Consider the following 25657-nt stretch of genomic DNA (forward strand, 5'->3'; position numbering starts at 1 on the left):
AGTGAAAAGTAAAAAGATTTGGCCCTAAGAGCAAAAATCGCTCCTGTCCCTCACTGAAGGACCGGAGCTTGAATTCCAATTTCGCATTATCCTTGCAAGATTTAAGTGGTTTCGCGATTTGAGGAGGTCAAGGGAAGTATGTTTTGCCCATTGAATATAACTTAAGTACACCACAATGAAGAAAATCGGCCTAAGTAACAAGTTCGCCCCTATCCCTCTCCAAGGGACCAAGGTGACTGGCTAGGGCGCTCCTGTCCCTCTCCAAGGGACCAGAGCGATTTTCCCTCAAGACAAGATTCGGGCAAGAGAAAAACAAGTTTTACGTTTGAGGTGGGTGAAGGAAGACGCAATCGATCCGTTGAAGATAATTTTCGAAGCTAGCAAAGGACGAATTGGCTTGTAATTGCAAAAGTGCTCCCGTCCCTCACTGAAGGACCGGAGCTTGAATTTCAAATTTGCACTGTTCTTGCAGGATCAAGACAATTTTATGATTTGAAGAGACCAAGGAAAACATGATTTATCCATTGAATATAATTTGGAAAGCTAACAAAGGACGGATAAGCTTGGATTTGCAAAATAGCTCCTATCCCTCACCAAGGGACCAGGGCGAAAATGCTTTAAAGTGCACTCATTTCAAAGATCAAATAAATTGAGCTCGAAATTCTAAGTAAAAATGCCATCTTGGACATCAAAAATGAGGTCTTGGACGTAAAAAACAAGAAGTGTGAGGTCCAAAAGGTATAGGCGCTCCTATCCCTCTCCAAGGGACCAGAGCGATCTTGTTGATATCTATTATTTTCCCATGCTTGGGCGCCAATATCCTTCAAATTGCATTAAATGCCAAATTCAATAAAACCTTGAAATATTTTGAAATTAAATTGACATTTAATGATGGCGCATGGCATTTAATAATTAATTTTGAGCCTTAAAAATCGAAATTTTTAATTATAAAGGCATTTAAAATTAATTATTATTATTTTAAAAAAATAAAATAAAATTGGAGCGCTTGGGGTATTATTTAATGTTTTTATCAAGTCGGCCTCTTCTTTTATTATTTTTTATTTATCTTTTGACCTATTTTTCCAAGTCGGCCCATGGAAATAAAATGGTGAGCACTCTATATATTTGAGGCATGTTTTTTATTCAAATCATTCACTCATCATTTCAAGAGCAATTTGAAGGAGCGAATTTCTACCAGGAGTGGAGACTAAGAAGGGCGAAATTCACATTGAAGGCTATGGGAGAGGCGAATTTCTTGCTACATTTGAAGGCGAATTTCCAGATCTTGAAGAAGCTAGCTAATGGAGGTGCAATTTTATCCAAGGGAGAGCTTTGATCTACATTTTGCCTGGCAAAATTCATCTATTTTTACATCTTTTTTAGAATTAATTCCCAAGTGGAGGTATGGCGTAATCACCTTGGCACCATTTTTGAAGATTTAAATTTTGCTTTGAAAATCCTAAATTAGGAAATGATAACTCAAGATTTATCATGAAATTTCCTAATTAAAATCTTGAATCTTCCTTTTAAAGTTTAATTTTTAGATTTCAAGATATATTACTAATTTTGAAATGTTGTGTAGGTATCAAGATGGTGACTCCCAAACTCGAAGGATCTACAAGTCGGAAGGCTCTCATCAAGGAAAATCAAGCAAGGACAAGGACGACCTTCTTCGATCCAGCCTAGCATTGACAATGGCGACCTCCTCCAACCTAGCATCGACAAGGACGACCTTCTTCGATCCAGCATCATCAAGATAAGGGCGACCTCTTCCAATCCAGTATTCCAAGGCGAGGTACAACAATCGTCCTGCACATCAAGGACACAAGAAGTTAGAGCAAAGGGTTCGTTGAAGGAGCAGATAATTTCAAAAAAGTTAATTAAAGATAGCTTCTCAACAACATCAAGTTGAATATCTACCAAGTTACAAGTGTTAGATGAGGTGGCATCCCAGTCATCACTCCTCCAGTCAGTGTGGTCCACCTCAACATGTCCAGATTCAATGTACCTAACTCATGGAAGGAGGCACAAACTCCGATGTACCTACCCCAGCTATCCATTGGTGGAATTTTCTAGAGAGGACATGTGTCCAAGCAATACAATTTTATCATTGGTCAAGCATTAAATGTTATGTAATGGTTGTAACAAACCCTAATTAGGGTTTTCATTGTAAAATCTTGGCCATTGATCTCGAATTGATCTAAGCCATCGAATTGTATTGAGGGCACTATATAAGCCCTGGCATTTCATTTTGTAAAGGTAATTAGCAATAAATTAGGAATTAGAAATAGTTAGGAATAGTTGGAAGCAGTTAGAAGATAGAGAGAGAATAGCAATTAGAGTAGAGTAGAGAGAGAAGGCAAAGATTGTTGCCAAGATGTTGTTGTAAAAGACTTGTAACTTCATTGAAGAAATGGTGAAATTTATGGGTCGATTCGACAATTTGCATGGTCTTTATACTTCTCATGTTTGATTTTGTTATTAGACGAATGGAAGAAATGTGCTTGATTGATGGTGGAATTCGTATATCCATACTACTAGCAGTTTGTTGATTGCAGACTTGCCTTGCGTAGTCAACTGGAATCGTTCAGCTTAAGCTTAACTTCAATTGCCGCTTCTTCATTGATATGCATCAACCTGATGGTGTCTATGCCTGCAGTGATGATTTGAACATCATAAAGCTTCCCTTCGAAGATCGCACTAGCCTTGTGGAGATGGTCCTGCGATGTCAAAACAAGACCTAGTTAGAGTTTCATCAAAGATCAATCATTGCTCTTACATTCTTAGTGTTAGGATTAGATCCTCTCCTCGCCCTCGTCTTTTTTCCTTTTTTCAAATCTAAGCTAGTGAAAATCCTGTGTTCCAACAATATTCAAAGCAAATCAGAAGTTCAGGCATCAAATGTAAGTCCCCTTGTGATTCCAGCAAATCACATCATACCACAAAGAGCTTATCCACACATAGAGACCCTACATACAAGAACCTTGAAGTCATCCTGATTGATCCTTTTTCGCGATATCTTCAGCAATCAGAGGCTTTACTCAAGAGAGGATAAGGTACCTTTAGGTATTTTATTCTGTGTTTGATAGTGTACAAAATACACGTCAACAGGACATTACAAAAGTCAAGAGCTATTGAGGTTATGGAAACCTTGTCAAGCTCCAACATGGGTTTCAAAACCACTACAAACTACCAACAAACTCTAGTAAAGAAGCGTTTTGAAAAGGACATCAAATGCCAACCAAGGTTGTATAACCAATTCAAAACCCCCAAAACATCTAGACTCTCTTTCCAAAAACTTCACGAAGTAAAACTTAAAAATTGAAAGAACTCAAAATGACCAGGGATGAATTTTCAAGATAATTTTGCCTTTGATAACACAATAGCATCATAAAACCATAAACCTTTACAAAAGATCAAAATATATATGATTGAAAACTAGGGCAACAATGATATTAGAGGAGAAAACAATTCTCCAATAGAGGATGTCAATCTAGAGGGAACAATGATAATAGGTTGGTTGGGTACATCATACAAAGAACTAGCATTGGAAATCCATGCCTTGAATTCGATATTAGAGGCAATGTTTTTCCATAGGAGCAGAGTGCACCAAGAGATTTAGTGGGAGTGGTGGACACTAGAAAAGAAGGAAAGTTGTCTTGACACATGAAACAAGAGTTTCTTGTGTCAAAGCAACCAGCAATTCTCCTTGTAGAGGGTATGGAGAAAGATGATGGGTTAGGGAAAACCTAAGTCTTTGATAAAAGAATTTACTCTTGTCACCGTACCACCAATTCACAAGGCAAGATCTGTGTGGGTAAGGTAAGCTAGATTAAATTATGTTGAGTTAGACTCGATATAACTGCTTAGCTTTTACATGGACTTCAAGGACAAGACCTTACAATAAGGGAGGGCATATTATATACCTAATTAATTCTGAAGTTACCAAGAGTACAAAGGCACATTGTGATGTCCCCAAATGAGACTCCGTCAAGTATAGAGAAAGCTCCTTGTATTATCTAGACATAGAGCTCACATGATATCAAGATGACATCCTTTATCAATACTCATCAAAAGAGCATGAAGGAAACCCAATTGTTTATATCAATGCCACGCTGAAAAATGTAGTAACATCTATCCATGAAGTACTCTTTATGTATCGATCATATATTAAGACCAACTATGCATAGTGAACTGAAGGAGCAGCCAATCTATGATTACCTTGATCATTAAGCGATTCTAGGCATAAAACATCCATTCATTATTATCACTGTTAGAGATAATAGAAAGAGCACCAATTGCCATCAAGAATCCAATTATACAACTAGGAGTTATACATATGGTCATACCGCTGGTCAAAGAAGGAATTGATGAAGAGAAAGCTTAGGCAGCAATCATTAAAACAATTAATAAATTAATCACTAGATAAGAGATTAGTTTTTCCCTCTAAGGGGTACGATGAGGAGTTTTGTATTAAGGTGGCAATGAAAGGACACAACCTTCCATGCTCACATCTTGGTATAAAGAGTATCAAATACTCACTCTCGAAGGATCATGGATTAGGTCTATATTTTACGTCTTCATCCATTATCGGATTTGCTCTTTGAAAGCAGTCTGCTGTTTGGCACTAACCGGTTGCATACAAAGCAAGCGTATAGAATATAGGATAGGCATTCACAAACAGGGATTAGAATATATGGACAATAGACAGCGATTACCAAGAAGAAGTATGGTTAAGATTCAGACAATACAAGTATGATTCATTAATGGGATCATTTAATATTCCCGCCCATGAGCTTGTATTTTTCGATACTTGCCTATGCTTATCGATGTCTTAGTCACTCGACCGATTTGTCTGTCAATCATCGATTGCTTATTGCTTGGCTTTCGTTCCTGTCAACACTTAGGAATATCATTACTGATTCCTCAATCATCGATTGTCTTACCGTATTGTTCTTTATTGATATAGTAATTGGTTTATTACCGATTTCCTCTTCCCATGACAATCATGTGTATTGACTAGCATTAGCAACGTTTGTTTCTTTTAATGATATGTTTAAATCTTTAATTTAAACTTATCTAATCGTTTATCTATTTAGTTGTCTCCACTTCTGGAATGGGGACATTACACCCTAAGACAAAAAAAGGTGAAATAACATGTCTTCATTGCAAAACGAAAATCAATGGTGTGGAGGTATTAATTGGTTGAAGCATCACCTTGCACACATACTATGCCATGATGCTAAACCATGCATAGTAGCAACCCCTAAAGTTTTATGTGAAGTACAATGTCAACTGTAGGCTTTTGAGCAGCAAGAAGAATTAAAAAAGAGGCAAAGAGAAGAAATCGAAGACATTGGTGGAGAGAGTTCTTCGATTCCTCCATTTCTTGGATCTATGAGTAGTGGCAATGGTAGTGCAAGTATTGGGCCTTGGATTTGTAAATCTTCATCCAAATTAGATTCGTATTTTGTTCTACACACGACTCTAGGTTCCCAACCATCACTTAAGAGCATGGGTTGTGATAAAGAGAAGCATGATGCTGCAAAAAGTGCAATTAGAGATTTCTAGTTCTATTGCACCATTCCATTCCATGCAACCAAGTAATTATTATTATTATTTTATACATAGGTTGATTTCTATGTCTATTGATCTTTTTTCTTTTAAGAGTATGTGGCATTGAAGATTTTAATTTTTTACATTAATACTTATTTTGTTTATTTAATATGTTTTAGGCCTCCTGATTGGCAAAATATGATAGATGACATTACTATTTGCAGTGCAGGGTTCAAAGCCCCTAATGATGAGGGCATAAAAGGCGCTATTTTGACTCAAGAGGTGGCTGATGTCAAAGCCACTATTGATGAGCAATGTGAGATATGGAAGAAGGGTTGCACCATCATAAATGATGATTGGACCCATAGAAGTATAACATTGTTGAATTTTCTTTTTTCTTTCCTCGAGTAATTGTACTTTTTGAAGTAGATGGGTGGACCCCGTAGTGCAACGAAAGTTGCAAATCCATGTTAGAATGGAGGTCATTGGTTCAAGTCGTCAAACCAGCTCTTTGTTTCTAGAGGCTTGTGTAGGTGGTTCCTGATGCCCGAGCAGTCAAAGTTTAAGGGGTGTTAATACCCCTTGCCACATGGACGAGGTGTTGATGCAAGAAGGTGCGTAGTCGATGCGACAACGCAAGACGAGAGGTGTAGGTGGTCGAAAGATGCTTGGCGGCAACAGACGAAGGTGAAGGTACAGAGCAATGTCCCCGTTGATGGAGATATGGTGCACGGTGGTGATTCCGAAGCAAGAGATGGCGATGCCAAGGGGAGAGATGGAGATTCCTCAAAGAGATAAGGTGGGTAATGTCACGTGGAGTAATAAGGTGAGGAGGAATAAGGAGAATTATGGAGCGATAAGGAGAGAGGAGAATGGAGCCTTAGGGAGAGGAAGAAATAGGATGCCCCCAGAAAGAAGATGATTTGAGATCAATATAGTCAAATTAGGGAAGGTGTTAATACCTCAGACAATGTAACCATGAGGAGGGGGTCACCCTAATGTGACCCTCACTAGTTAGAAACCCCAATCTAAAAAATAGTCATTACCAATCAAAAAAATTTAGTGATTAAGATTTTTAATTTTTAGTTTACTAAATTGTTGTTTTTTTCTTTCTTAGGCAGCATGGCGTTCCTTAAGTCAATTGATGCTTCAAGAAACACAAAAAATGCTGAATTTCTTTGTGAGGCCTAGGAATGAGTGTTGGCCAAGGTGGGTCAAGAGAACGTGGTACAAATAGTTATAGATAATGCAGCAAATTATGTTGCTGCAAGTAGACTTCTTATGGATAGGCAACCCTCCTTTTTTTGAACTCCTTGTGTTGCTCACTGCCTTGACCTCATATTGGAGGATCTTAGCAAACTTCCCTTGATCAAAACATGTATAGAAGACAAGAAATATTTGTAAATATATATATAATCATACATAGGTCCTCAACCTTATGAGGAGATTCACAAGTAAGAAAGAGTTGGCTTGTCTAGAAATTACTCACTTTGCAACCAATTTTATCACGTTGCAATCCTTGCTTCAGCCCAAGGCTGCTTTGGGGCACATGTTTGTAAGTGAGGAGTAGTCTACATCATCATATGCAAAGACCCATGCAGGGGTGCACATAGTTGATTGCGTTTTTTATGAGCATAGTTTTTGGCAACCAGCCAAAGAGATTGTATAGGTAACTTTCCATTATATTTTTGTTCTTATTTTCATTTCATTTTCTTATTTTTGTTCATTGTTAATGTTTCAGAATGATTTCAATTCACAGAGTCGTTAGATGTTCTCCTACAAGTTGCTGATGGAGAGAAGCCCACAATGGGCTACATATATGAGGGCATGGATAGGGCGAAGGAGGCCATTAGATTTGTTTGTTCAGGGGTTGAGGCTAATTATTGTCCCATGTGGGAGATCATTGATCGATGATGGCACCTTTAGCTTCAAAAGCCTTTACATGCAGCTACCTATTACCTTAATCTAGCATTCCAATTTCGCCCAGATTTTGAAACCGAAGAGGAGGTGTTGAGTGTGCTCTAAACAGTTGTAGAGCAAATGTCTCCTGATTCATTAGTTGGAGCACAAATAGTCTGTGAGATAGAGATCTTTAAGCTTGCATAATGTGACTTCTTCACACAAGACATGTGCAAGAAAAATCGGACAAAAATGTAGCCATGTAAAAATCTATTGAAGGCATAATTTAAATTTAAAAATTATACTTTTCTATCTTTTACCATTTTACGTTAATAAACTCAAAGTTACAAAATAGAATCGATTTTTGTTTTTTCCTCATTTTAGATGCTTGGTGGGAGATGTTTGGTGCTAAGGTGCCAAATCTACAAAGGGTTGTGTTGATGTGTTTTTCATGCACATGCGAACACAGAATAAAAAACCTAAAGGTACCTTATCCTCTCTTGAGCAAAGTTTCCTGACTGCTGAAGATCTCGCCGAAGGATCAGTCGAGGCAACTCCAAGGTTCTTGTATGTAGGTTCTCTACTCGTGGATAAGCTCTTTGTGGTATGATGTGATTTTGCTGGAATCACAAGGGGACTTACACTTGATGACTAAACATCTGATTCGCTTTGAATATTACTGGAACACAAGAAATCACTAGTCTAGACTTTGAAAAAGAAAGGAAAAAAGGATGAGGGCGAGGAAAGGATCTAATTCTGACACTAAGAATGTAGGAGCAATGAATGATCTTTGATGAAATTCTAACTAAGTCTTGTTTTGACATCCCAGGACCATCTCCACAAGGTTAGTGCGATCTTCGGAGGAAAACTTTATGATGTTCAGATCATCGCTACAGGCATAGACACCATCAAGCTGATGCATATCAGTGAAGAAGCGACAATTGAAGTTAAGCTTAAACTGAATGATTCCAGTTGACTACACAAGGCAAGTCTGTAATCAACAGACTGCTAGTAGTCTGGGTATACGAATTTCACCATCAATCAAACACATTTCTTCCACTCATCTAATAACATGAAATCAAATATGAGAAGTATAGCGACCATGCAAATTGTTGAATCGACCCATAGATTTCACCATTTCTTCAATGAAGTTTTACAAGTCTTTTACAATAACATCTTAGCAACAATCTTTGCCTTCTCTTTCTATTCTACTTTAATTGCTATTCTGTCAACTGACTATTCACTATTTCTAACTATTCACTTTCTAACTACTGACTATTGACTAACTATTAGCCTTTACAAATGAGGAGCCAGGGCTTATATAGCACCCTCAATACAAATCAATGGCTCATATCAATTTGAGATCAATGGCCGAGATTTTACAAGGAAAACCCTAATTAGGGTTTGTTACAACAAACTCAATTCTGGCCAATGAAATAATTGCATTATTTGGACACATGTCTTCTCTGGAATATTCGACCAATGGAGAACCGGGGTAGGACATCGAAGTTTGTGCCATCTCCCATGAGTCAGGTACATTGAATCTAGACACCCTAAGGTGGACAAATCCGACTAGAGGAGTGATGACTGGGATGCCACCTTGTCTGACACTTGTAACTTGGTAGATATTCAATTTGATGTTGTTGAGAAGCTAGCTTTAATTAACTCTTCTGAAACTGTCTACTTCTTCAATGAACCCTTGCTTTAACTTCCTTTGTCTTCGATGTGCAAGATGGATGGTGTACCTTTCCTTCGAATGCTGGATTGGAAGAGGTCGTCCCTGATGATCCTAGGCCGAAGAAGGCCGTCCTTGATGATGCTAGGCTGGAGAAGGTCGTCCTTGTTGATGCCAGACTAGAGAAGGTCGTCCTTGTCTTGCCCTAGTCCAATTTTAACTGCAAGACAAACAAAAAGATGATTAAGGACACATAATAAATTCATTTCAACATAGCATTTTATACCTTAAATCATCAACAAGAAGACATCAAAATTAAGTTTGTTCAAGAGTCTTTCCAGGGACAGGCCCTATAAGAATTTCGCCCTGGACCCTCTGGAAGGGTCAGGAGCGAATTTTGCACTTTTGGACAAATTCCATCATGTCTCTATTCCAAAATACCTTCCAAGGCAAGCATACACTAGTCTTTTCTCCACCAAGGCTTGGGAATCCATTTCTTGATCGTCATTGTGAGCAATTTAGGTGATACTGGGAATTTCGCTCTGGACCCTTTGGAAGGGTCAAGAGCGAATTTTTTGTTTGTAGCTCACTTCTCCATCATTTCAACTTTAAATCACTTCACAAGGCAAGGAAACACTTCTCTTCTCTCATCCAACTCCAGTTTGACTTAATTTTGCAAGGAGAAAAAGGTGATTGAAGAATTTTCGCCCTGGACCCTTTGGAAGGGTCAGGAGCGAATTTCTTCCTTTAGCCCAAAATCATCATTTCAAGAGACAACAATCAACTCAAGGGCAATCTCAAGGGCATCTTTCACCTTGGCCTAGGCATGGTTTAGCATAAATTTGAAAGGAATATGTAAATTTTAGAATTTTCGCTCTAGACCCTTTGGAAGGGTCAGGAGCGGAAATCCTAAAATTTGGGCTAAATTCTTCATTTCTCCAATTCAAAACAACCTCAAGAGGCAAAGGCATGCTAGCTCTCTTCCATCCACACCACAAGAAACCAAGGATTTGACCTCCTCCAATGAAAAATAGGTGTTTTTAGGAATTTCGTTCTGGACCCTTTGGAAGGGTCAGGAGCGAAATTCATCTTTTGGTCCAAAATCATTCACATTTCAATGCTTCCAAACATTTCCAAAGGCTACAAGATGTCCATCCTTCCCTTCAAGATACCCTGCAAATCAAAATTTAGTCAAACTAGGGAGGAAATGAGCTTTAAGAGGATTTTCGCTCTAGATCCTTTGGAAGGGTCAGGAGCGAAAATCTCATTCTAGGCTTGATCACTCACTTTTCCAACTTCAAACCACATCATGAAGCAAACTTAGATCATTTTCCACCCAAGCACAAGGTTTCAAGCTCAAACAAGGTAGCAAATGAAGTTTATGATGAATTTCACTCTGGACCCTTTGGAAGGGTCAGGAGCGAAATTCTCCTTTAGGCCAACATCTTGCCCTTCAAAATCAACCAATTCCATCTCAAGGCAAGAACATACCAATTCATTCCCCAACATGCCCTAGAAACCAACACTTAGTCAAAATTTGAAAGGAAATGAGAGCTACAAAGATTTTCGCTCTGGACCCTTTGGAAGGGTCAGGAGCGAAAATCACTTTTTGGGTTGGATCCTTGACTTTTCCTATTTTCATCCTCTTTGGGAAGCAAACATAGATCCTTCCTCATGCATCTCCACCTTGGTCTTGACTCTTGCTAAAGGAAAAATGAGTGTTTTCAAGAATTTCGCTCTGGAGCCTCTGGAAGGGTCAGGAGCGGAATTCATCTTTTGGGCTAAAATCTTTCATCTTTCAATCTTGACAAGGCTAGAACATTCAAAAATACCTTCAAACATGCCTTACGAACTAGAAATTTGGCCTTGATAAGTGAGAATTTGAGGTCTTCAAGGATTTTTGCTCTGGACCCTTTGGAAGGGTCAGGAGTGAAATCCCTATTCTTGGCCAAGATCCTGACTTCATTTTCACATTTCTTCATTCAAACAAGCGTTTTTACCTTCATTCAAGCCTGGGAATGCGTTAGTTCTAGGTTTTGGTCAAAGTAGAATGTCTTATGGAGACTTTCGCTCAGGACCCTTTCGAAGGGTCAGGAGCGAAATTTGACATTTTGGACTCTCCGTCAAGATCATTTTATGGAACATAACATTTAAGTATAAGATTCCTTATATCTTATACTTTAAGTTATATTCCATATATACTTCCAGGATGTTTGAGAGTGGTTTCGGACCTCCAGGAGTTATATTGCAAAATCTAGTTTTTGGAGGATTCTTCAGTTTTCCAGACTTAGTCAAATTTCAGGATCAAGATATTCCAGACTTAGCCAAATTTCAGGATCAAGACATTCCAGACTTAGCTAAATTTCAGGATAAGGACATTCCAGACTTAGCCAAATTTCAGGGCATTTGAAGATCAGGATGACATTCCAGACTTCATCACTCACCAGCTTGACCTAGCTCGGACCTTCAAGAATGATACCCACTCACAAAGCAAGACACAATTAGCAACAAGAGCAAAACCAGGCCCTAAGGAAGACTCTCAAAGAAACCCTAACCTGGAGCACCTGCTGACTTGTTGACGTGTCTGAAATCGCATTGCTGCAAACTCCATACGGCCAACGCACAATAGAATAGCCGACTGATTATCCTACTCTCTCTTGAGATAAGGAAGTCTCTAATGCTGTTTTCTAAGTTTAATCAAAGGAGACTACCTCAAGGTTTCTTTTGTCAGGTCTTGACTGCGGGATCTCTCAGTGGCTTGATGTGTTTATGCTGGAAACACAAGGGGGACTTACGTTTAACTGGCAATTTATGGATAAGTTCCCTGGAACTTTTACGATCTCTCTATCGAATGATATCGGTTAATTTGATACTGATTTGATAGGACTGCAGATTTTCTAAATAAAAAGGGGAAAAAGGAGGGAAGGATAGAGAGCGAGAGAGACATAAACTGTAAATTCTAACTAAGATAGCAAATTCAGTCAAGCAGACAGACACCTCCAGGAAACTAGATTAAACATCACCAGCTATTTAGACACAATGTTTGCATAAATCGAGTGCAATCTTCAAAGGAGAAACTAGATTTTCATATTATCAAGTACGATATTAGAACTTCTACATTCATAGTATGTATTTGATAACCGAACTAAGCATGAAAGGGTCCAGATTAACCATGCAGAAATAAAAGCAATCAGCCGTTCTCTAATGGTATGGACTGTAAGGATTCTATCAGATGCTTGATTGAAAAATGCTATGTAAAATAAATAGACATAACTGAAAGCTTTCTAAATTAAGTGAAGAAGGACACCATGCACTCACAAGGAAACTTGAAAACAGTCTTAATTCATTGCATTAATTCCTGTAAATTTCTCCAGAGCTTTCGCAACAATCCAAGAACTTCTTCCAAAAAGAGGGAAAACCAGTCCCTTAAATAGGCCTCAAAAAGGATGAACGGCCTAGATTTAATCTAAACAAGTGGCCTAGGTTCATCCATAAAGCAAGACTGCCCATACCCATAAATGGGAGGCAAATATCAACAACTACCCCAAAATGGGCAATAACTACCCAAATAAGGATAATTACAACAATTTGAAATAATCCAAAAAGGTGCATCAAATAAAGCTTTACATTTATTGACCAAAAGTCAACTGTCACCTTTTTGTGCAAAAGTGCACTTTTCAGATTTGGAGGGAAAAAAACACTTTTGAGAAATTACTTTCTCTATTTCGGTCTCACACTCCTTTTCTAGAAATTGATCCTCGCCATGCAGGTATTCCCGCCATAAATCACGACCTGCTGCCCATTCCTCGCGAACGTATTCCTAGAACTTGATACACAACTGGAAGAGCAGACTGAATGGAGGCATGGGAAGATGGCGAATTTTGTATTGCATGCCCTCGAGATACCGGTCCACGTGCTTTAAACCGTCCTTCCAGCTGGAGCGATTACGCTCAAAGCATAATATGTCTGATTGGAACTGACCAGCAAAACTCAAGTCCTTAGCGGAATAGGAAATCTTATCCGTCCCCAATCTTTCTTCCCAGTCCGGCTGGATTGCATTATCAGACAGGTCGTTTATCCATCCTAAAACCATTGATCGGAGGATGGTCTTACCTAATTCTTGCATGTTTCCTAGAATTGCCTCACATGCGTCACTTTCTTTGTCAATAATTTCTTTGGTGTCGTTCTTCATGGTGATGGTCCAGTACCACTCCTTGAGAACACTGATGCTATGAGGATCTAGGATGGCAGACAATGTGGGAATTTGCGCGTGTGTCCAGAAAAGAGCTCTCATGAGGGGAAGGGTACTGGCTGCCACTTCGTGCATATGAAGGGATTCCTTCTTTACCTCCAATAACTTGACTAGAGTGAGCTCTCGATGAAGGGCCATTTCTTTCACCTCCTTAAGGATCTGCTCTCCCTTTTTCTTGATGTCTTGTATCCATTCCCTGACGGCTTTTGCGATGTCCCGAACTCCTTCAAATTCAGTTGTGGTCCTTTGCGCCAACGCTGTCAGGGGAATATGGGATTCGGAGGGATTGTGCAATGGCCTTAGGAGCTGATTGATGTATCCTTCGGCCTGCTCAGCACGGGCCCGATACATGTCCTTTTCCGCTGTGATCTCTTCGAGCTGCCTGAGTATATTCTGCACTGAATCCTTAAATTCTTCCTTTTATTGCTCTTTGGTAGCTCGTCCGATGGGGACAGTTGTGATGCTATAATCTGCTAGTGTTATCTAATCTGTTGGCTTGTCTACGGGCGGGGTGGCAATATGAAGAGTGTGGTTCCTTTGTTCGTCTTTGGTCACTCTAGAATATGCCCTGGGCTTTTTCTTCCCTTTAGCTTTTGCTTGATCCATACGCGAGAAGATATCCTCTAGATCAATGGGTGGTTTGGTGGCGGCCTTGCGCTGAGCTCTGGCAATCAGCCACTCTTGAGGCACTGTTTGGGTTGATGATAAGGTCAAGTCAGCATTTTGTTCTCCTACGTTCTCAACCGACTGACCACAGATTCGCAGCTGCCCTGCCACCGGAGGAGTGAAAGAGGTCTGAAGCTCTTTGCTTGCAGCTGAATTCTCCCCTATTTCGCTGAACAACTACCTGACATCTTCATGCGAAGGTCGCTCTTCAGTTCTCTCGAGCTCATGAGTCTTGTCTATCCTTTCTTCTCCCTCGGCGGTGGAGTCATCTTTGGCTATATGGTGGAGCAGCAACTCGTGACGACTCTGTTGAGTAGATTCATGCACTTTGACCCCCTGGGTGGATGGAATTTCTCCTTCTTCTATTTGGTTACCCAGTTCGGTCAACTCGAGGGCTCTCAGCTCAGTGTCTAGCACATCAGGCACAGGAGGATCATTGGCTTCAAATGCATCGATGTCGCTCTGGGAAGGCGGAGCAGGTATACAATCCAATTCTACAACATCGTCTGACGAACTGGGATCTTTTGAAGATGAAGTGACCTCCGGCCTCTTTATAGGAATCTTTTCCCTTCTTGTTCTTTTGGACGTTCGAGTCCCTCTGCAAGCCTTAGCCTTCTTTCTTTTCTCTGGTTTCTCAGTTCCTTCCCGGGGTGCACTAGATGTTCCTTCGTCTTCTGAAGACTGAGAATCGAGGCTGCCCATCAAATGGTAAGTGAACTGGACTTCCTCATGGACTAGCCTCTCGATCTGCTGATGTAACCACTGATCTGTGTACCTTGCTGGGGCTGCCATGACTGCCTCGAAATCTGTGATTGGGTCCTGGGACCAATCAATGCCTGGCAAGAGATGCCTTACTACTTCAAATTCTCGAACCTGGAGGCAATTCCCTGAGTCTGTGAGCTGATCTGGGACCCGACGATATTCAAAGAGTCGCATTTGCTGCACACTCAACCTAGAATATTCCCGTCACCTGACCTCGTAGTCATCAGAGCAATTCTTCCAATAGTCTTCAACTGACTCCTTTGCTCTGTACCTTTGACCATAGGCTCTTTTTCCCAGATTATCATGATCGAAGTATTTTCTTGGAAAATGGTCCTGTAGGCCATAAGAGGCCAGCTCTGCAAGGGACTCCTTTGCTAGGGTAGGGGTCTTCAAATGGACATCATGGCTGCCTATGATCATAGGAAATGTGAATCCAGCCTGCTTGCTTTCTCGGAGTAAGATGTCGGTCGGGCGTGACTGCCTTGCAACCTCCATAAGAATTAATTTGTCGGTTAGATACCGTGGAAGTCGGAGGGGAGCACCATCGAAGCCAGCTATTCGGATGTAGGAAAACCTTGGGAACTGAATGAACCAGGCTCCATACCTCTGCACTAAAGTAGTAGCTTGCTCCGAGAGCCTTATGTGTAACCCTCCCTGCATTAGCCTGACCAAGCGCATTGTGAAGGTGTCATTGACGCATTCATACTGACCAACCGCATAAGTCGGGTTGCTCTTTTCCCTCTGAGCTATATCTTGGTAGTGCAGCTGGGGGTAACAATCATAGACCTTCACCTGACCGGCCCATTCCCGATTTCACCTTTCATTATCAATCCTGGCAGTGGCTGGTTCTTGGCGAACATATAGACCAAATAAGAGGTCATGGTGAAGTACTTCGTTTCGAGCTCAATCAGCTCAGTGTGGATGTTATCGCTTATGATCTAGGCCCAGTCAAACTTAGACTTTCCGGCGAAGACCTACTCTGTAAAATAGAACATCCACTCTTCAAAGTAGCTGGACTTAGGAAGTCCCATGACTCGGCTGAGTAAGGTGACCATATCCCCATGTTCATTATGAAAATCACTCCTAGGGGTCTTTTTCACAATTCTGGTGCTTGACGACCTTTTCTCCTTGAACCATTCTTCGTTGATCAGTGCCTTGCATCAGGCCGGGTTCATATCATATGCCCCTTGTGCTTCGTCTATGGTTGTAGCTGTGGGATTGTTTGGAAAGGGGATGTCAAATGCATCCCCAATAGCCTCAGGGGAGAAGTCGGCGATAGTCATATTCTCCAGGAGCACTAGTCTGGAATTCGGCTCATAATGCTGGGCAGCCTCCACTACTAATTCATAGTTCTGTATTGCTGGAGGAAAACCCTCCACTTGGGCGATGCCACTTTCCACCATCTATCTAGGCCTGCCATATGCGTTGGGTGAGAAGACCCGATTCCTGAAGTCCTGAATATCGATATGGCCAAGGTCCGTATCACCAATGTTGTCCCAGATGCTCTAAACTTTCGACTCCCTCAATCCTCCCCTTTGATATTGATACTTCATCTTTTCAACCTTACGCGGGATATCTGATTTGGATGCTCGTGAGTTTCGGCTGCAGCGGGCGTTTTTGATGATTCCACCACCGATTTAGGCATTTATCCTGCACAGTCGGACGCGGATTACGAGGTGATACAAGAAAAGTAATGCGGGTTAGATAGAAAAACGCTCCAGCATGCCGGGATTAATTTAAAGTTTACTTTGGGCATGGAGCAATATTTCTAGCTAACAGCTTGATCAACTTGAAACCAGAATATTCATGAAGATTTCTGACTACGCATTTACACTTGTCATTTCTAGATTTTGGATTAATTTTCAGTAGAGGCAAAGCATGGAAATTTTCCTAAGTTTGAAAAGAGATGCAATTTCTGGTGAACCCTTAGGAGTGAATTCTGAATTTTCGAGTGCTTTTAATAACGTTTATGAGCAAAAGAGATGCAGATTTCAAGAATTCAAGCATTGTGATCAAATTTCACGCATTTGTCTATTCGATTTAAGCATTTTTCAAATGATCATACACAACAAAGCGTACTTACCTGATGGGAGCAGATGGCGAGAGATTACCCAACCTTGTCGCGTGAAATGAACAGACGATCCTGCAAAATTTGAATTCCAACAGTTATCTCTTTGTTTTTAATTTTCGCGGTTACCAGACAAAAGAGGATTTATCATTTTTCAATGGGTTTTTCCTCTTACCCTGGGTAATTGGCAATCTGAGTTTAAATGATCAAGAGGGAATTAATGCAGTGTTTTACCTTCTTATTTTTGGACCTCGCAGGGTTTTCGAATTTTGAACTGCGTTGTCCTCCTCGCAAGTTTCGCAAATTTCGCGATTTGCAGGCCTCTGGCGAATTTCGTAGCTTGGAGTCTGAGGAAAACTTCGGGCCTAACACTTCCTTGTTTGCGAACTTCAGAGGATTCAACACCTTTCGCGGTTCTGGGGATTTCTAGAAATTTTGGGCCTTAAGGCATACCTCGCGTTTTCAAAACTTCGGACCTGAACGCCTATATGTGCGTGCTTTCGCCCCTTCTAACTTCGGAGGATTGACACCTCCTGTGGTTTGGAAAATTCGCAATTCTACCTTGCTGGAGGTCTGGGCACTATGGAGTGCATTTCGTGAATTTAGACAAACTTCGAACCTGAACGTTATTTGCAAGCTTGCGCTAGATGCATTCGCCACCTAAGGAAGGGTTTTGGCGATTCGAAAAAAAACTTCGGAGGATTGAGTGTGTTTGCCAACCTTTTAAACTATGCCACCCTTCGCGATTTTCGTGACTTCAAGTGTTTAATGCCTCGCCCGGAACTTCGGACCTGAGGGCGTTTTCGATCTTCGGAGCATTCGCCCTCCTTCGGAAATTAAAAAACTTCGGACCTGAGCGTCGGAGGATTGAATGAATTCGCAATTTTCCTTAGCAAGTTGTAACACTTGTATCCTTCTTAATTTTTGCTTCCCAGGTCCGAAAAGGAGGACTTAATTTTCCTTAGCTAGGGTCCGAAAACAAGCTCTAAGTGCTTTTCGGAGCTGGGAGCACTTTTGGCGAATTTCGGACCAAGTGCGTCCCTTTTCACATTTCACGTTTTCGTTTTGCTCCCCAGGGTCCGAAAATATAAGTCTACGGTGGATTTCGGACCTAAAGGGTCCTTCGCAAAATTAAACGCCTTTTACTCTCTCCACTTTCGTTCGCAAGGTCCGAAAATATAAGTCTAAGGCGGATTTCGGAGCTGGGAGTACTTTCGGAGTATGTTGCGATTTCACCGCTTTTCATTTTCGCGCTAGGGTCCGAAGATAGGAACTTAAGTGATTTTCGGGGCTTTTAGCGTCTTTGGAACACTTCGCACTTTATCTCCATTTTTTTTTTAAATTCGCTCCAAGGTCCGAAAAAGGGCGTATTAAGGGTTTTCGGACTTGGAAAAACATCTGGCGAACTTCGGACCTAAAGCCTATACGCACGTGCTCTTTACGTTTGCCATTTTTCAAATTTCGAAGCCGGGGTCCGAAAATGTAACTGTTTTAAGGCGTTTTCGGGGTTGGAAACACATCTTTTGCAACACTTAAAGGCTTTTACATTATTTTCGGATCAAATGGGAAGCATCAGACTTTGAAATTTTCGCCCCAGGGTTTGAAATCCGGCCCCCTAGGCGATTTTGGCAAGATTAACTTAGTGAAATTCTAACCCCTTTGGGCCTCTGGGTCCGAAATTTGCCCCTTAGGCAATTTTGAAAACTTGTGCGAAACGTCAGACCTCAGACTAGCCTTTTGCGAGATTCCACAAATTTGGATTTAGGAGGCTTCAAAATTCTAAGGCATTTGGCCAGGCAAATCGATCGTTCTTCAGCAGGCAAAAATCATCTCTTATTCAAATCTTATAAACATCGCGGCGACAAACCTTATGCAGCCTGCTTCATAGCTCTTGTGCGAAAAACGGCGACTTTGGTCTTCGTGCGACCTTTAGGCACACTTCTCTTGCTTGGCGGGCTTCGCCAATTCCTACTACCTTACGCCTACCCAAGGCGATTCTCAAAACTTCGAACAAACTCTTGGCGTTCACTCCCGAGAGCTAGACTAGCCGGGAAGATTCATCGGCTCATCACTCTAACATCAATCACTTCACGGATCAGCCGAGGACTTGCTCGAAGAGACGCGAGAAACTCTGCGCGAAACTCAGCAGGGCAAAGACGGAAAGCTCAAAACAGGGAGGGGGACCCTGTCGGCGACAAGGAGCGTGTGCAACGCACAACATGACTCCCCTGGCTCAAGCAAAGCCTACCATCCTATTGATCCCCTGACGACACTCAAAATGCAAAGGCTAACAAACAAACCCTAAACACCTAGAAAGCAAACCCGAGAAAGCAAAAAAGTAGGGGTCCCCATTTGCAATGGGGCGATGTGTGAATACGTCACAATAGGTTGCAATTAGCATCTTGAGCTAGCCATATAGTGCTTCAAGATGTGAGCACAATTGGAGTGTGTTTGAGCATAATTGGAGTATGTTTGAGTACAATTGTAGAATGTTTCTACACACACTTTGGAAAAAGCACAATAGGTTATCAATGCAAAATTCGAATGGTCTTGTGTATGTTCATTACAGCATTCACCTCCGTCACAAACAAATCTTGGGCACGATGTGTCTCCTATCACTTTAGAGGGGGTTGATCCACAGTCAAAATGGAACACTAAGATTGATGATCCTATCTTCAACAATGATGACTTGGCATGGGTATACCTGGTGGATCGAGAGGCAAAGGCAATAGCCATGCCAAAGGAAGAAGATAGAGCATGAGGAGACCCGTTGAATGGTGATGTGGATCTCACTGAACCTAAGACTTAGACACGAGCAGACATCATGGATGCATCGTCATTTAAGACCTATCTTAGACGCATGCGAAGGAGGGCCGAGGTGCCAAGTGATATAGGCTCCTCTGAGGCTTCAGCCATAGACTTCTAGCTTTTGTTTTGATATTTGTTTGGAAATTTTGATGCCATGGATATCATATTCCATGAGTTTTGTAGACATTTGACATTATTTATATATCTAATGTTTTATTTCCTTCAGCTATAATTTGCTTTTATACTTACAAAAGCAATGTATACTTGTGTATGTGTTCAAAGTAGCTTCTATTTGATGAGATTATTTGTATCTTTAAGGTTTATTTATTAAAGGGTGCATGAAACAAGTTTTAATTCCTTAAAAATCTCTAAATTTCCTAGGCTTTTCAATTTGTTGAGTTTTTGACGAGGGTGGGCATCGAGTTAGAGTCTGAATCAAAAAATCAATTTGTCGAGTTTGGGTCAAGTCCAAGTCCTGTAACACCCAGTCTTTGCCCAATGTAGAGACTTGCAATAGAGAAAGTCTACACCCAGTTTTCTTTTGGTTTGAGAATGCATACACTCTATGAGTGACTCTTACAACACTTCTTAAAGAATATTCATTAACCATTTAAGCCTATTACCTATAGATTATCCTGCCTGAATATTGAAGTAGAGAAAATAAAATGTCTTTCTGCTACATATGGATGAATAATATTTGTAGTCAATGTACAATGTCTATCAATATGTTTCGATAATATTGGTTATCCGATTATGTACTAATTGTTTGTATTAAGTGATTGTTGGCTTCAAGTAATTATAAGCATAGGTTGGTTGATGGTTGTATTCCTCTTGGCAACCATCCAGTCTTCTAAAAAGATTGTGTATCATCAAGGAAAGCAGTACAATCTAGTCAAATAAACTCCAATCCCTAGCTGACCATCACTAACCTTCTTTTGTAATAATTTCATGTGCCGATAAAAATTTGTCTTACTCTTGTATCTGCTATTGCTATTCAGTGTCATTTCTATTATTAATTTACATATTTATTATATCAGATAGAGCAATAAACAACATCATAAATTTGAACTTCCAAAATATCACACCAATAAATTCAAAAATGAATCTATATTACTAGATCAGGATGTAACTTCAATTGGGATGGAATATGTTCTAGTCTTATTCAATAATAAATTCTATGTAATAAAAACATTGCTGCAATTTACTTTTGTGTTCAAATGAAGATAAAAAAATTGCACTTTTTGCATACTTGGAAGACTTCCCCTTCCATACTCTACCATTTCTGCAGCATAACCACAGTGTTTTCATTATTTTTAATAGGGGACAGTTTCAGGGATGTTTCCCACCTGTCCTTGCATCCCTTAAAGATCCCCAATGCAGGGACTGGTGGAAATTTGCAGGCAACATGACCACTAGAACATATGTTTAAATCACAATAACTAAAAATCTACTCAAGTTGAATAAAGAACACTCTGAGCAACAAAACTCTATTGAATTTTCAAAAGCATTGCACAAATGCCCCTAACAAGAGCTAGTTACTCCTTTCCCATTGATCAATACATCATAGTTAAAAATAAAACTAAATCAATCTAAAAATACAATGAAGAAACACCAATATGATGACCAAATCTTATTTAATATCTTATAATAAAATACAAACGATGTTTGCCCCATAGGGTATTCAAAACATAACAAAATGCAAGTAAAACATAACAGTACACATATGCACAATGTAGAGAGAACTCACAGATATATTCATTGATCACAGAATTACAATGTATGTCCAAAATAGCATTTCCAGTCTAACATAACATATCCCGAAGGTAAGTACATAAACATATATAAGGGTGTCAACCAGATGCAAGTGCCAACAGTCAGCAACCGTCAGCTAGCCGCTGACCCCTTGACAACAACTAACAACTGCTAATTTACCCGATAACAAACGCTTCCCACAAATAGATATGCATATAAAAATTTCATAAGTGACCTTTTTAAGGAAATAGAGAGTACCATTACGTTGTTAAGGCATCGGGATATTCATTGATTGGCTTGAAATACTACTAAGGTGGTGGAGACCTTTAATGTTGAAGTGTGAAAGTGAAGTACCAAGCATGCATAAGAGGTTGTAGATAGTTCAAATTTAAGTGCCTTGCTGACTTGGAAGTTTTCGCTAAGTCAGTACAATTTAGAGAGAAAATTGTGTGCATCAAAGCCAAAATAATTTCCCTAAATATATTATTTAGCTTTTATTATCATAATTTACAGAAACATATTTCAGGGCAACAAACATTAAAATTCCCCTACACAGGTTTGTACAGTTCACCTATTTGAGTTTCACCACAAAACTTTAACCAGAAAAATCATCTATCTGAATGCTACCACAAATGATAAACCACTGAAAGCATAACTCAATGATAATAAAGAAACACAGAATTAAGAAAACAGATGGCTAAGGAATACAGTTCATAGAGAAATAATAAAAATCAAAGCAAGCATGAAGATGGAAGAGATGGGATGCAAATTGGCCTACCCTTGAAATTTTTAGAAGATCATCTTGACCTTCATCAGTTACATTATCGTCACCGAATATGATTTGCTCTGCACAACGACCACCATGTGCTACCACCATGTGCATTTTATAGTACCCTAAAGTGGCATAACCTTGTTGCATCATATCCTCCCTGGGATAAAATACAGACAATGTAGATTCCTGTTTCAATTGTACATTATCAAAAACTTAGAAATTGCCTATTAACTTCACATTAGCAAGAAAAGTAACTAAATAAAAATTTAAACTCTAATCATACTTAGATAAATTTTAATTTGGATCTGTAATGTCCCCAATCAGACAACCTTAGAAAATAGATTATTTTTCAAACACATACAAACTGAAATGATGAACAATTATCAAATACAGATGCCAACCCCTACTCAAATTAGTGCCAATCACCGATATGTCAAAATTGCAAGAGAAGGTCAAAATACACATCTACCAACATGCCATAAGTTCATATAAGTTTTGAAACCCTCAAATGACAAAATTATGACAGCTGTACAAGCAGATTTGACATATAAATTATAATAGCAGCATCCCATAAGTTGATATTTTGTGTCTACTTTATCATGGTTTAATTTATCTATATTCAGGTGTTAAGAATTCTATCAATACCATCAATACGCTTTCACGCATGCTTCAATTTTGTGTCTACTTCTTATACATGTCGAATGTTAAATAAAATTTTCAATTTGCACATCACAAGGATCTTTCAATTTAAACTAACAAGATAAAAAACATTAAATCTATTTTACTTTGGTGACGTTTCACTCCAAAGAGAGTATTTTAATATTATGTCACGTGAATGGTCTTTATTCTGAGGTTATATTTTAGCTCATGGTGTCTACATATTTTATATCTACTTTATCATGGTTTAATTTTGTGTCTACTTCTTATCTTGATTTTCTGCACAATTAAATTGTTATTGTTAAGATTGGTTGGTTATTTGGTCCAAACAACATTAAATGGTCTATCTTTTTCTGCAGTGGTAGCCTTGTAAATTAGTTCTCTACAAAAAAATAATCCATATTCTTGGCTAAATGGCTTTGAATTTAATGCTAATTTAGGTTCTCTATCATAACATTCTTTTGCTTGATGAATATGAAATGCTATAGTTTCATTTTTTAACATAGTCTTGTTACTAGAAGTGAAGAGGTAATGTTATGTGGAGATCATCTTTTGTCCTCATAACATTTTATCATTCTCTAAGTTGTAGTACAGAAACCCTTGGCTGCATAAAAACATCAGCATGATGTTTATATGTAACCCAGTAATGCATGAAGATCTACAATCTTTGTTACATCAAAATCCTGGTCATTGTGATTTTTTATGCTTATTTTGATACTATGCATATCTATCCTAAAATGTGTTTTGTGTCTATCTTCTACTTCTACTTTATATGAGTTAGTACTTAGACTAAATTTGAAGGTTTAGTTTAGTAACAAAGCTGTTGAATGGGAGTTGGTTTTTACACCTTGAATTTTTGAAATGCACGAGTCATCCCCATTTGACTCTACCCGTTACGAGAAATCGTTTCTCTTTTATCAATTGATTAGATTTTTATTTGGACGATATATTCTTTGAAGTTTCCTATTCGAAAATTTGCAGCGATAAAATATTTTTTTTTAGCTTACTGTAATGCAAACATGTTTGTTGTAGTTGTTTTAAAGTCTTAGTAAGTTTTCGAGGTTTTCAGAGTTTGAGTTGATAGTGCAGTCTCTATGATCGAACATTCTTTTGATATTGATAATAATTTGGAATGTAGCGTTATTAGTAACATATTACCATCCACTTACATCATACAACAAGACTAGAGGTCTAATTGAATATCAGTCAACTATTTTATTGTTAACTTAGCAATAACTTTATCGACTTCATACAGAACTTACCAAAGAATCATTTAGTAGCAAAGCTTACATGCTAAACTGCATTATGTTATTTTAGACAAACTTTTCATTTGGACAATTCATGGGCTAAACTCTCTATTTTATTTGCTCTCTATATCTCCATGCTATGGACATACCTTCAAATTTCAAGTACAAGTAGTTTTTGTCTCTTTTTCAACATTTTTTAATATCATTTTAGATCCAGTTTTTTCCCGTTTAAATCCAGATTTTTTCAAAAAAAAAATTATATTGTTTTCTGATTTTTTCCCAAAAGATTTTTGCTGCTTGAGGTCTCCAGCATACTAAGAGTGAATTAAAAAGATGAATATATTAATGTATCAAACCAAGTCTTCCATACAAAAAAAATATGATAGGTACCATTTTGTACATAAATGTTCTGCTTGTAATTTCAAAATAATAATTATTTATCTCAAATGTTAAAACAGAGATCACATGTACATTGCATCCATGACATCAATCCTTACTAAAACGTTTTCTTTATTAACTACAGAAAAAGAATGAATTTATTATACTACTGTTATTTCCACAAACAATAAGTTTTATGGTAAGAAGATTTAAAAACAATAGCTCAGTTCCAAAAACCTGTACAAAAGGGATTCATTCCTTCAAAAATGCTTTTCAAATGACGCCCTTAAAAACTCAATGCTGTGTATTTTAGAAAGAAAGAAACATTCATCAACTCTATCAACTGCTACTACTCTTCAGCACAGATATATTTGAGAAAACAACATGGACAGAAAGAATTTTGATATTGCAAGAACGTGAATTGTGCAATAAAAGTTTCCAAAGCAAACATTACCTTGCCACCAGGAAGCAAGAAAGTAATACCATGCAAGTCAAACCGGGGAAACAAATGAGCTAAAAGCATGTGACCAGCTTCATGTACGGCCAGCAATCTTTTATTCTCAACAGGAACCTGCTTTTAAGAATGAACTATTATTTTACAAAGAAACAAAACTGAGTGTAATAAAAGCATAGCAAAAATTTGTCAACTCAGAAGCCAGTTGTCGATTTTCATGCAGACAATGGTACTTCCTTCCAAACAATATCCATAACATGACATGATATTAGGAAACAAGTGTTGGAAAATTAAAAAAGGCGTACCTTCCTTGCATACATCTCTTGTTCTTCCTCTGTAACAAGCAAACCCATGTTTTCAAATAATCGTTTATCCAGTGCATCAATAATATCTTGTTGGAATATTTCCTTATGACCCTTTCTTATCTGCATTTTTCATTTCAAAACAAAGAATACATGAGTTATTCTACAAACATAAGACTTCAAAAGGATAGTCATGACAAAAAAGGAAAACACATATATCCAAATGTAATGTAGAGAAAAAAAAAATTAGAAGTTAAGATTGTATTAATATCTATGAATAACCACAACATATCAATTTCAATAAAAAGTACAGAACCAACTAGTAAAGCAGCATAACAAGTCCCTATTGTGGATGATTGAATTTTGGCCTAGACATTAGAAAGGGGAGGTGCTGATGCTTAAATAGCAA

At 38.9% G+C, this 25657-nt stretch overlaps 1 protein-coding gene across 4 annotated transcripts in view; it reads right to left on the reverse strand.

The window, feature by feature from the left end:
• LOC131046168 (ATP-dependent zinc metalloprotease FTSH 12, chloroplastic) overlaps positions 1–25657 on the reverse strand; it is a 316628-nt gene that overhangs the window by 101537 nt on the left and 189434 nt on the right. For all 4 annotated transcript variants that reach the window (XM_057979841.2, XM_057979842.2, XM_057979843.2 and 1 more), the window contains exons 12-14: positions 25252–25371; positions 24947–25063; positions 22217–22396 (exon numbers count right to left, since the gene is read on the reverse strand). In XM_057979841.2, coding sequence (XP_057835824.1) covers positions 22217–22396; positions 24947–25063; positions 25252–25371 — 417 coding nt within the window. The remainder of the gene's footprint in view (positions 1–22216; positions 22397–24946; positions 25064–25251; positions 25372–25657) is intronic.

The sequence above is a fragment of the Cryptomeria japonica genome, chromosome 2, assembly GCF_030272615.1.
Source record: "Cryptomeria japonica chromosome 2, Sugi_1.0, whole genome shotgun sequence".
Lineage (NCBI taxonomy): Eukaryota > Viridiplantae > Streptophyta > Pinopsida > Cupressales > Cupressaceae > Cryptomeria > Cryptomeria japonica.